Below are 13,265 nucleotides of genomic sequence, written 5' to 3' on the forward strand. Positions count from 1 at the left end.
TGGCAAAAATCTGCAATTAGTTACCAGTAACTGTGGAATAGTTAGTTGTAATTAATGGGATAGTGAGTACCAGCAAAGGAATACATGCTTTATGTAATCAACAATACTATAATTTATACACTTTAAAAAATGCGAGCGGTTGGGTTAATGCCCAGAAGGTTGAGTTAAACATTTAGCCCAAGCAACCCAACATGTGTTCTGTCCAATATTTACCCAGCACTTGGTTGTATTTAACCCAGCATTTTTTAGAGTGTAATATATTAGGATATAGTAGCCTAGAACCTTATAAATATGTAGCCTACTTACTATAGGCTTGTTTGTTGTATATTTTGTGAATAGAAGCAAAAGAAGAAAAAGATAGCTACTATTTAAAAAATTGGTGTTGGAACTATTTTCACTCAGAAATTTCAAGTGAGTTTCACAAGCAATTACAAAGCAACAGCAAGTAACCCTGAGTTAAAACGTACTCCAGTATTCTTTGTTTTACTCACAGCTTGGAACAGCGAAGTATAGTGACATATGCAGATTATAGTTGGTTGTAAGGAATAAATGTCAAAGCAAGCTGACACAGACGTGTTCAATCAAACCATTTAGCCTGCATGCTTTATTCCCACAGCAATAATACATTTCAGTTTGTCAAAGCGTTGATGGATGTTATATATGTGCATGCATATAAACACAATAACAGCTCCGGAGCATCCTCTACCCCAGCCCACCCCACCCGCGGGGCAATGTCTCAAAGCACGTCACCGTGTGTGTGTGTGTGTGTGTGGAAGGAGAGAGAGAAAGTAGATGTGTGCAGACAACCTGCCTGCGCGTAATTCTGGGAGGACTCTCCGCCGAGCAACGACACAATAAACACTCACGGAACCGCAAGAGTTTCCCCCGGTGGAGTAACAATAAGCACTTAAATCACGTTACACCATCCAGTCAGGAGTCCATCATCAATCTGCAGCCATGTATCTGAACAGGGAGGAGGAGTACAGCAAAGGTAAGTGCTTTTCTGTTGCCATTAAACTTGTAGGAGTCTCTTCTTCTCACCTTGGACGGATGCGTGCCTCTGGCACGGATGGGTCTGGTGGGGTTGCACAGGTGGGGTTGCACAATGGGGTTTTGGGGGTGGCACGATCGCACCTGTCACGGGGTCATCACTTGTTTGCCCCCTTGTTTTACATCATTGTCCGAGGCTCCCAGCGCGCGCAAACAAAAGAGACAGGCGCGCACTAATGACTGTTTGACATTGTCACGCGCTCTCGGGGCATTTGCATGCACAGCTATTACTGTGGCGTGCTGGATTTGATAAATAACTTTGATTTGAGGTCCAGTGAAGGTCTGTCTTGCGTAATGTTACGCGAATGCTTTCTTATCGAAGGCTCAATCAGGGCTACTTGTTGTGCGCTTCGTCCTTGATAGAGCTTCACGCGAAGAGACTTGAGGAAGGACAAATGACTAAAATACAAGGTCAAAGCATCTCAAAGCGGGCTAGACGGTGCCGCGTCCCCGTTATCCGCACCATTACACGCGACCCTTGGTGTTGTGGTGAATCTTTATGATGATTCCGTGGGCGTTTTGCTGGGGTACGGTGGGCTGTTATTTGTGTCAGCTCTCCCACGTGTTTCCGAAGCGTGATTCCCCGTGAATTCACAGGGTGTCCACTACAATTTCCCCCGGTGTCCCTCCCACGGTAAATGAATTCGCTTCGGAGCTCCGGAACGGAGGTGACTGGAATTAAGAGTGGAGGCGCGTTCGGGCTGCGCCAGCAACACCTGCTGCTACCGAGAGCCAGAAAGCAAAAGACGGTGTTTGATATGCGGTAATGTCCGTGAGGAGATAATAACCGTGGCGTGAATGCAACTGTGTGGGTCTGGAAATGAAAGGTGGTCACGGATAAGCCCTCAAATATCAGGCTAATATGAGACACACAGGACAAACCTGGCACAGAAATGGGATCTGGTTTTAAAAAAGCAAGGTGTTTAATTTGATTTTTCTCACTCAAATTAACTCGCAAACACGAATCAGCATATTGTGAATGTACATTTCCAAAGTGTTCCTAATAAAACGAACCTGAATGTTGGTTCTCTGAAATAACCAAACAGGAGTCACACAAGGAAATGCTCCATGTTTGCTTGGAAGGTTATCATAATTACTTTGATGCCATTCTAATTAAGGCATTATTTACTAATTAAGACATTATTTAGTCCATTTATGGACAATTCCCATGAGAAGGTTTAGTATGTTTGCTTTTTTTCTCATCCTGAAGAGGTTAGCAGAAGGTGCCCACTGGTGGCTGGGACTTTGACTCAGCTATTCGAATCTTTTGAACCGATTAAAGATTTGTCCGCTGATTCATTCAGTGACCTTTTCTACACGAAGGTGACAACCGAGTCTTTTGTGTGTTAAGTCGCATGAAAAAGTCCTAAGCTTTTGTCTGTAAATCTTCTCAGTTAAAAGCATCACAAGGATTTTTAAAATACTTCATTCGTTTATTTTGTTCAATGTCACGTCTCATTTCATTCAGTGTGTTTACAAATGAGATGTCATTTGGTCCATTTATGAACAATTCCCATGAGAAAGTTCATTCAGGTTTTTGCTATTTTCTCATCCCGAGAAGTTTAGCAAAACATGTAACGTTACCCACTATGGCTGGCACATCAGCAATTCGAATCTTTTGAATCTATTAATGATTCATAGATTCATTCAGTGTCCTTTCACGCCTAGTCTCAGCCTCAGACGTCACGCCTACGGAACATATGGCACACTTTTCTGGAATCACTTCAGGAATGTTAAAGTCTGGTTGAATTAAACCGGATTTCCGGGAGACGCGAGTGTCGCGTTTATTTTCGATCCGCCGGGTGGCGCCAAACCCCCCCACGAAAGAAGAAAGCCGTCCTGTTTACAAATATGACGACGAACTCTTATCAGGGTCAACTAAACGCTGGATTTTCAAAAGTATGTGAGATATTTAAAGTTGGTGGCACAGAATCTTTTAAATACATCTGATAGTTTCACTCACCGGTCTTTTATTGTGGTGACATTTCCACGCCCCGAAACGTAACGCTAAACGAACTGTGATTGGTTGTTTGACGTGTCGTCAAACGGCCTCATGGGCGGTCCTTGGCCAATGAAAGCGGACATCTATTCCAGAACTTCAGCCGTTAGTCTGAAGGTCTGGCTACAGTGTTAGAATTGAGGGGGGGTCCCGGACCTCCCTTAAGCATTGGTCCCCTGGTTTTTCAATAAAACTTCAATACTTGAAACTAGTGAAAATGAAATGAAAAGATTTGATTGCTGTATTACATTTAGACTAAAAATAGCTCATGTTACATCGTATTTTATTTTTACGTGTTTTTACAGCGTTGCTCATTATAACCAATCACACACGATTCTGTTGAGCTTAGGAATGCAGTGGCCAATCAGAGGCATTCAGATTAGTCATTGCTGTAGACTGAAACTCGCAAATTCCCTCATAAGCAACAAAAGTGCAGATGTACGTACGATAATATTAAGAGATTCATTTATTTTGTGACGTCATTTTTGAGCGAGATGCTAACGGTCTAATCAGATTCAATGATCTATGCTAAGCTGCAGCTAAAAGTGCTACCGCCAGACCCGGAGATCGGCTGAATGGATTCAAAACTCAACTGTTTAACTTTTGGGGAGTTGGAAAATGAGCCTATTTTCAAAAATAGTGCCGTGTTCCTTTAAGAGCAAATGAGTCATTGAGTCATTCACTCACCGTTGTTGTGTTTTATTAAACTTTGCTTGTCTTTAAATGTACTCTAGAAACTCAATAAACAGTGATAAGCATCATAAGGATTTGTTTACGCTTATGTCCTTCATTTACTTCAATGCAAGCCAAGTTCATTCAGTTCATTTACACATTAAATGTATTGTTCGATCTTGTTCAGGTGACTTGTTTAGTGAAGAGGGCGTATCCCTTCAGCATGTTCAACCAATGAAATTCGCCATTAGAGAACTAGCACGAATGCTATTGTTTCATGCTAGGAGGTCACGCGCTACCAAACGGAGATCCACAGCATCGAACTGAACGATAATAACGATTCGTTCACTTAAAAGATTCATTAAAGCACTGATTCTTTCACAAACGAACAACCACTAATTCACAATCAGTCAGCAGGTGCACTCACTCAGTCAGGTAATCTGAGGGAGTGTGTTTGCTGATGGTTGAATTGATTGGGTTAATTGATGAAGTAGGCAGATGTTGTGTAGCCCTGTACTTTCAATTTTTCCTGCGCTTCAAGGTTGACGCGGGAAGCGTGTGGTCGAGTTTTTGTTTATTATTACAGTCGTGTTTCTATGTTGTTAATTTTATGAGGTAACTGCTAAAGAGATGCTTTTGCAAATATTATCACATGAATGATCACAAATGTGGGTTTGTGAGCCACTAATTGTCTTCGATTAAAAACGCCAAAACGTTTAATGAGATAACTTGTTTTGAGGAACGAATACTGAATCACAAACAGACTGTAGAGATGTTAAATACAATCTGGAGCCTCCCCCCCCCACTCCTACTGTTTCTATGAGACATATTTAACTTTCATGCTTGTTACTCTTCCTTTAATTACTCGTTTTTATTAAATACAGATGACTATGAAAGTGTGACTTTAGTATGAGCTTCAAACCAAGCAAACCTCTTATATGACGTGCTTCTGTATACATCCACAGGGCTTTAGCTATACAGTTTAAGAAATGGTGAAGCTTCAGGTCCATTACTGATTATTGCATCTCTCTCTCTCTCTTTGTTTCATTGATTTATGTCATTGATAGATGGAGTTACTCACTAGAATGGACCAAATATTAAAGATTGGGGGATTAAATGTAGAAGTTCAAGAACTGGTTTTCATTTATCAAGTCCAATCCTGGCCCCTCATGCTAGATAGGTTTGTGTGTGTGTGTGATTGTATTGAGTGAAGAAGTGGACAGATTGCAGATGATAAGTGAGGGAATGGACCAAACGGTGTAAAAAAAGTGTATGTGTGTAAATATGGATGTGTCACCGAGAAGATGACAGGAGGGGTATAATGTGCCGAAATGATTGACAGTTCATGTATTATTCATGCAATCCTGTTGATCTGAAAGAGAGAGAGAGAGATGGAGAGAGACAAACCGAGAAAGAAATAAAAAGAGACAAATTGCCTGCTACTCTGTAGACTATTCTGTATTTAATTCTGAGCGACTGCAGTGTCAAACCAACAGCATTTTCTCATTAAATTGCTGCAATACAGATTTGAAGTGTTTCAGTACTAAATACCAAGCTCAATGATTGTGAATCTTTGTTGAATGACTCTGAAGCCCATTTTGATTGCACAATTGCTCTTTATGATATTAGTATTGGGTATTTTGATTCATCCTAGTGACTTTTAGTTTGAGCCTTTTGGTTTTGGTTGTTTAGATTTGTTCAGTAGGTTGCATCAATGAGTTTGCGTTCCCATTCAATTCAATGGCAGATTGACCTGAATGCTGCCATCTTTGCTTTATGAGCACACATTTTTGGAGACAATCATCTGAACCACTAAATGTCATGGAAGAGACATCAAAAAATGAGAATCCCCCAAAAAAGATCTGATACTGGTGAAACATCTACGATAGTATAATATAATAAATCTTTTGCAGTTTAATGTTGCTTACGTTGCAAGTCTTGAATGCCTATCAATGAAAAAATTTATTTTTTGACCACTTTTTTGGACCACACTGACTTGTTCACTACCACAGAGTCGTATTATCATATAAATGAGATAAAATAAGCATATCTACAAAGACAAATAGTGTCAATCTGTTATTGTTTCCAATAGTTGTTTTTGTCACACTTTGTGGGACTGCTGAGCTTAGCTTTTTTTATCTTGCCATAGAAAACACAACAATAGACTGCTTAAATGACTTATGAGTTATATGATAATTGTATTATAATGTCTTTTAACAGTGTTGGGCAACCAGTTGTGCACCAAAGCAATACTTTTCCAAAAGCCTACTGCCAGTTAGCGTCATTTTAGTGCTCATCAGTCATTTTTACACATTCAGAAATTACTATTTGCATACCAATTAAACAGTTTACGCTGGACTGAACGAATGACACACACCCTTTTGTTTCAGTTAGAAAATTTTAGTTCGAGAACATGTTTTGTTCATTCACTAAAGAATGCCTTGTCAAAGACTTAAAGCAACTATATGGACGTCTTTTACCTATGACTTTCTAAAACGTTTCTGACTTTTATTAAGGTGAGAATGACTTCTGTTTCTTTCTCATGCTCCACACCAAATGTCTGTTTTGGGAGTATGTAAGTTTGGGTGTGAAATTCCACAAGAAGGGTGGATTGTTTTACGGCCGCAACAAATGGTCATGTACAGCTATCCATTGTAACTCTGACAGTTCCCCCATTTACATGCACACTTTTTTGCCATTCCATCTGAGATCTTTCCGATTGACGGATTCTGGTTGACTGTTTACATGGGATGTTATCATGTGCTGATGCTTTCAGGTCGGAATAATTTTGTGACATGCACACAGCTTGTCTGCCGCATTAGGGGCCATTCACATATCGCGTCTTTTGTGCGCTCAAGTTTGTTATTTCAAATGCAGACGCATGGCAAATAGAGAGCGATGTGGCCACGACGAGCTTGTTTTTTTCCAGGCGTGTCTGCACTGCAGCGAGATGAAAACATCTCAACTTTTCAGCATGCCGCAAGTGCACTGCAGGTCATGTGACAAGAACCAACCAATCGCCCTTTCTGTAACAACATTGAAAGCTCAGCCAAGATGGAGCAACAGCTAATCTTGTCTGTACAGGGATAAATCAGTTTTGTATAAATTTAGTAGTAGAGCTAGAAGGAGAAGAGAAAGCGTGCCTGGTATTTTCCACTCGCTTTTAGGTGCGACATGTAAATTGTAAATTGTTGCTTTAAATTCACTCTGATTCATTCACTGAATGAGTGTGTTTGTTTAGTAGGTTCAGCCAATGCAATCTGTGCTCATTCTGCAGTATAAAGCTTGCTTGTGTTAAAATCAGTTTTTGAAGGCAGGATAAGGTCACCAAAGCAGTCACACACTCTACAAAGAAAGGATGATTTGTTCACTTAAAAGATTTGTTCAAAAACACAGAGTCATTCGCGATCGAAAACACCCCTAGATAGTCATTATTAGCTCTCAACACCATCCAAAGAGCCATTGTTCCCCCTTAGATGTATTACTTCCAGCTTCAAGAGTTTCTAAAAGCCAGGTCGAAGATGGCCGCTGAACCCTTGGAGAGTCGCTCCTCTGACCCATCGTTTCTTTAAAATCTTACTCACAGTACCTGAGCTCGGACAACAAGGGAGAGTAATTGGAAACCAGTACTGAGCTATTATACAGAGGATAAGTGAGAGGGAAGAGCATTGATTTTAAGATATGTTGGATCTTACCCTGCTCTTATGAGAAACAGAAAATTGATTGTGAGTTTGAGCCTCTTCATCATAATGAATATTAGATGCCAAAATTGTCAGCTAATGAATATGTTGGCATGTATCAAAGTTAAACGCGACCGCTCGCTCACGATTCTTTAGAAATGATCTGTTGTGTTCTCTGTCACAGGCTGGTCACGAGATTGATTTTATTGGCAAATGGGAGTGCGGCCGTGACCTTGAATGAAGTGCGAAGGCCCTGTGGTTCATTTTCATGCTTCTTACAGCGCATTCTTCGGCAGTAAAATTCAATTATCGTCATGAATGAAGAGAAGCGTGTGACCTTATGAGTGAGCATGTTATATTTCAGAGTCCCAAGTTGTAATTTTTCTGTTCTATTCAACATTTCTAAGTTGGTTCATTGAAGGACACTGAGTCTTGAAGTTTTTAAACGGAGAAGTTTAAGTGCAGGTTTAATGGAGTAATTGTTCATAATTTGGCCCCTTTAAAATGCCGGAAAGCGTCGCTATCTGATCCGGCAGTCTGATGAGCGATTAAATGTCCGTCTCATTGATTAATGCTAATTTCGACCCCAGGGTCAGACTGAATCAAAACAGTAGCCTGAATGCCCCAGTGCACGATGACAAATATTTTTCATGGCGACTGTATGAAATCACATCTTCTGAGGCAATATTTATTGTTTCACTAATCAGTGGCACTAGTGGCCATTAATGTAATTTGCAGCGATCTGGATTACGTTGTAAGAGTCATCTAAGTGATCACAAGAAACAGAACGGACAGACAGAGAAAGGAGGGGAATGAGAGGTCTGACTCTGCAGAAAAACATTGTTGCATCTACCTCCACCCTACATCTCCGTCAACAGCATTTGCAGTTGCTTACCACTGAATGTAATTAGTAATCGTTCTTTAGTTTGGTTTCATACAGAAAGCACTTTGAATGGAAATAAAAATTAAGACTTGCATGTTAACATGAGAATAATATGGGAGAATAATATACTAATTTTGTCTCAAAGTCATATGAAAGATGTATTTCAATTCACACCGTGATGCTTTAAACTCTGTAATTTCTTATGATAATGTCATGCAAGATTACCGAAAGCAAATTGCACTCACAGGAATTACGTTACCAGAAATTCATCTGCCTAGAACAGTAATTCAACTGCTAAAAGGATGATTCAGACAATGAAATACATATAGTTATGCACTTTTAAATGCTTCTAATTAAAATAGGAACTTCACATTAGACCCTCAAAGTGCTTGGTTCTGTGTACTTCAATTTCAAGACTTTTACTGTAACCGTGACTTGTTTTTTAAACTGAGGAGCAAATTGAAATTATTTTCTGTGGTAATCAACATAACCACAAATGCTGTCTAGATAGGCTCTAAAAGCAGCACTTGCCAAGCTAAATTTAAGTCTACAACAACATGAAAGCTATATGCCATTTGTTTGGTTGTGAATAACATCACTTCTGATTGAAAACATAAACTTGCTTAATCTTTTGTGGGAGATAAAAAGATTTTGGTTGCATCCCAAATGTTGTACTATATACCATATACTAGAAATGTTCAAATTGGACACCTCCGGTTGACGGAAATGTAACACACATTATACTAAAAATGTCGTAGAATAGTGTATGCGAAATAGTATATACATGTCTGGGACTAATCAGTGATGACTTTATTCACACCCAAACAAATGGCATGTAGCTTTTATGTGGTTTTTCTGAGTGCTATGAATCCAAAAGTTAGTTCCCTTTACACTGTCTTCCCACCAATCATATTTAGTTAGACTTTATTTATGGTTAACCTATTTTACGGATGGATACATGGCATTTTATCTTAGGTAGCCTAATTTTATGTTTTATTGGACTTACACAGAATACAATGTACACTGTAGTTCACCCTTCGCCGAGAGTTTGATTGACAGGCGACCTGACCAATCATAATGCTTAATCAGACATTTTTGTCTGACAAACAAACCAGACAGGAGAGTACATTAACGTCAGTGGACTTGAATTAAAAAAAAAAAAAATTCCATGGTTGAAACAAGATAACTTCTGATGTTTATTCATGTTTATTTCATGCTTTAACTAGTAAATATGAAAAGATGATCGAATCACATGCGGCTTGAACTGAGGCGTGACAGCAGTCTGTCACAGCCACCAAATGTACAAAAATGAGATGTATTTTTCACTGCGTGAGAACATGATGTGCAACAGTAATGAAGGGGGGGGGGGGGGGGGGGGGTCAGTTGTGTCAGTCAGAGATATAATTTTAAAAAGCTACATTTACTCATTTGGCAAATGCTTTTATCCCAAGCGACTGACACTGCATTCAAATTAAGTATATGTTTTTATCAATTCCTACAATCCCTTGAAATCAAACTTATGACCTTGGTGTTTTTTAAGGTGTAATATTTAAACGACTGATTGTTGAAATAGTGGTTTGGATCGCTCCCTAAAATCTGTTCTATTTAGTTTGAAGTCTTATTGCCAGTGTCTGGCCCGTCTTGCCATCCTGGGTGTGTCCCGCTTGCGTTTGGACGAGATGCAGTTGGCAGGATCGAGACAGAACGACTCCTGTGAGTCCACACTAATGCGCGAGTCTGTTTGGATGGGTGAAATTTAAATGGATAGCTGAGAGAGAGAGAGAGGAAAATGTGTGTGTGTAATCATACTCCATTTTCATTAGCTAGAAAACCACACCAGTAAAATGACATGAAGAATAGGCATTATGAGACACGAAAGTGATTGTCTGTTTCGTGATGCTAGCAGCTCATTGTTTACGTGACCCATGTTGTTCAGTGTAAAGAGCTGGTGGTGGGATCTCTCTCTCTCTCTCTCACTCACACACACACACACACTACTACATGAGCTAATTGCAGGCATTGTGTGAGGGCACCTGAAATAGAGTTGGTGTGCTCCTCAAATAGCCTCGCATTCGGCTCGGTGGCATCAGATGAGACGGTGGAGGAGATTTTAGGTCATACTCTTGTCAGCAGGCAGTACTGAAGCATGCAAAATGTCAAGTTAGATTTCAAGTCAAATTTATTTGTATAGCGCTTTTCACAATACATATTGTTTCAAATCAGCTTTACAGGAAATCATGATTGTGATGTTTATCTTAAATATTTGTATGACTTATAGTCAAGCTGGGGGATAATAATAGTTACATTTTGCGATCTAGCTGTTGAGATATACTATATATTATATACTGTTTGTGATTTTACTGCATGTATCCGGATACAGTTGGACACATTTGTATATATATCTTTATATAAAGTTCTGGGCGATAATATAGTTACATTTCATGACAAAACAATCAGTTGAGAGTTGCGATATAGTATATATCACCTTATGTGAGTACCTGCATGTAGGCAGATAAAGTTGGATATATTGATACATCAAATTTCATATAAAAATGTAGGGGATAATATAGTTAAATTTTGCGACATAAAACCTGACAGTTTTACTAAAATGTGTGCCGAAATAAAATTTAGGCAGTTGAGCTAATTACTCCACAACAGTGACAATAAAAAGGAGATTTACCACAAAAACTAAAGTTCGGAGACAGTAGTCTAAAGATAGCTGCGCACTTGTTTCTCTGACACATAAGGCCTACAGAGCTAGGCGATGATGCTGTTACATTTTGGGACAAAATAAAAGCCAAGCGTATGCAGAGTATACTGTATGAATGTGGATAAAGTTAGTTATATTGTATATCCAACTTTACTTATAGAGCTGTATTATAATATAGTTTACATCGGATTAGAAAAACAGTGGACAACTGAATGTGTCTAACGCTGTAAAGTCCTCTGGTCTTCATCTGGCTGTTATAATGTAGATGTACTTTCTCCTGTGCAGAGTTATGGTGATGACCTTGATTTTACTCCAGCTCTAAAAGCATGGTTTTGGCTCAAACCCTACATCTGACAAGAGAGAGTGTATTAATTCAGTCTAAAAGAGGGATCGCAGCACTCCAGCAGAGTGGACTTGAGTTTGGTCCAGACTCACTTGTCATTCAGAGAGGGACGGAAGAGTCTGCAGTCGCTGTCTTGTCTGTTCTGGGGTGCGTTTCCCAAAAGAATTAGCTAACTATGGTCATTAGTTGCATTGAACTCTATTGGTACTGACAGAACCTGCAACCATAGTTGCTTTTGGGAAATGCAGCCCTTTTCTATTCTGCTGTTTTTCCTCTCCTCTTCTTGTTTCTTTTACATCTCGTATAGTCTCTGCTTGATGTTTTTTTTCTGACTTGCCTCTCATTTTTCTCAATTTATCTCTACTTGTCTCATCTCACATTGCCTCACTTCTCTTCTCTTCTCTTCTCTTCTCTTCTCTTCTCTTCTCTTCTCTTCTCTTCTCTTCTCTTCTCTTCTCTTCTCTCCTCTCCTCTCCTCTCCTTCTCTTCTCTTCTCTTCTCTTCTCTTCTCTTCTCTTCTCTTCTCTTCTCTTCTCTTCTCTTCTCCTCTCTTCTCCTTCTCTCAGGACTGTCTCCGGAGTCCGGACTCTCAGACGATTTGAAGTTTTTGAAGCAGGATTAATATGTCAAAATGTACATGACAGAATGAACCCCTGGAGTGATTCTTCTGTCAAGGTCATGTAGAGGAGAGCGGGCGAATGTGTGTCTGAGCGAGAGCAGACAGTCAGGTTGAGCAGCTTTGTAAACTCAGAGGTGAGAGCAGGTTTACTGATGATGAGAGGAGCACAGGGAGTAACTGAGACATGAAAGGCTTTCGTCATACAGCTACATGATGCTGTATACATGCCTGTGTGTGAAGGCACACGACGTGTGCTTTAATGAATGCAAAGTGTTATGCAACCATCCCTTGCTTCAATACGAGCAGCATAAGAGACTCTCTTCTCCTCTCTTTCTCTTGCTTATCTTTTCTTTACAAATCTTTGCTTGCTCCCTTCTTATTTTTGCTTTTAATCTGATCTCATCTTGTATCATATCAGGGAAAAAATGGCAAATTGTGATTGTGAAATGCAATATTTGTTTGCTGTGATTGTTTGTAGGGTTGCAAAATGTGACCAAAAATCTTTGTTATTATAAATCAATATGACTATGTAACACCAACAACAACAATATAATAATACTAATTATAATAATAATAAAAATCTAGTATTAAAGAAATATATAACACTAATGTTCTTGTACAGTACAACTGTAAAATTACACTACTAATATTTATGGCGTCGTAATTTTTTCATGTTCAAATGTTAAACCATCAAGCTTTTAAAGGTATTTAAATAAAAATAAATAAATAAATAAAGTTATAATGTGCTGCAAAAATATTATTATAAATCAATACGACTATAAAACAGCAAAAACAACAACAACTAATAATAATAATAGGGCTGCGCAGACCATAAATGTTATTACATATCAATTTGTAGTAATAACAATAATAATAATAATAATAATTATTATTATTAAATTGGTATTAAAGAGAATAAATGTGATAATTGTGTTGTACATTACAGCTTTAAAAATTACACTAATATTTATGACTACTGCTGAGACTTTTATTTTGGTGGCAAACCGCAGGGAGAATTTAAACTTGTCTTTTGTTGACAGCAGCTAGTTTATAAGTGCTTCTTATTACAAGTTTGGGACAATGGTTGTGCATGTTGAATTTCCAAATGCATGTTGTAAGTGACCCAAACTTAGAGCAGATGCAGAGAGGAGTTTGTTTGGAACAGCATTTATTATGAACTGATTCGCTCTGAGACTCTGAAAACACTGGATCGTGAGCTGCTCATGTGAAAATGAGTACAGTGCCACGATTCACTCTGAAACACACAGTACATATGTTTATTCAGTAAAGTTGCAGCCTTTGCTATTTG

General features: G+C 39.0%; 1 protein-coding gene across 1 annotated transcript in view; it reads left to right on the forward strand.

Moving 5' to 3' along the window:
• Positions 1-957: 957 nt before the first annotated feature.
• Positions 958-13,265, forward strand: part of syt7a (synaptotagmin VIIa) — a gene marked incomplete at its 5' end in the record, with an annotated part of 128,191 nt that continues 115,883 nt past the window's right edge. Inside the window, one exon of the mRNA XM_079411736.1 lies at positions 958-991. Coding sequence (XP_079267862.1) covers positions 958-991 — 34 coding nt within the window. The remainder of the gene's footprint in view (positions 992-13,265) is intronic.

The sequence above is a fragment of the Barbus barbus genome (assembly GCF_936440315.1).
Source record: "Barbus barbus genome assembly, chromosome: 48".
Classification (NCBI taxonomy): Eukaryota; Metazoa; Chordata; class Actinopteri; order Cypriniformes; family Cyprinidae; genus Barbus; species Barbus barbus.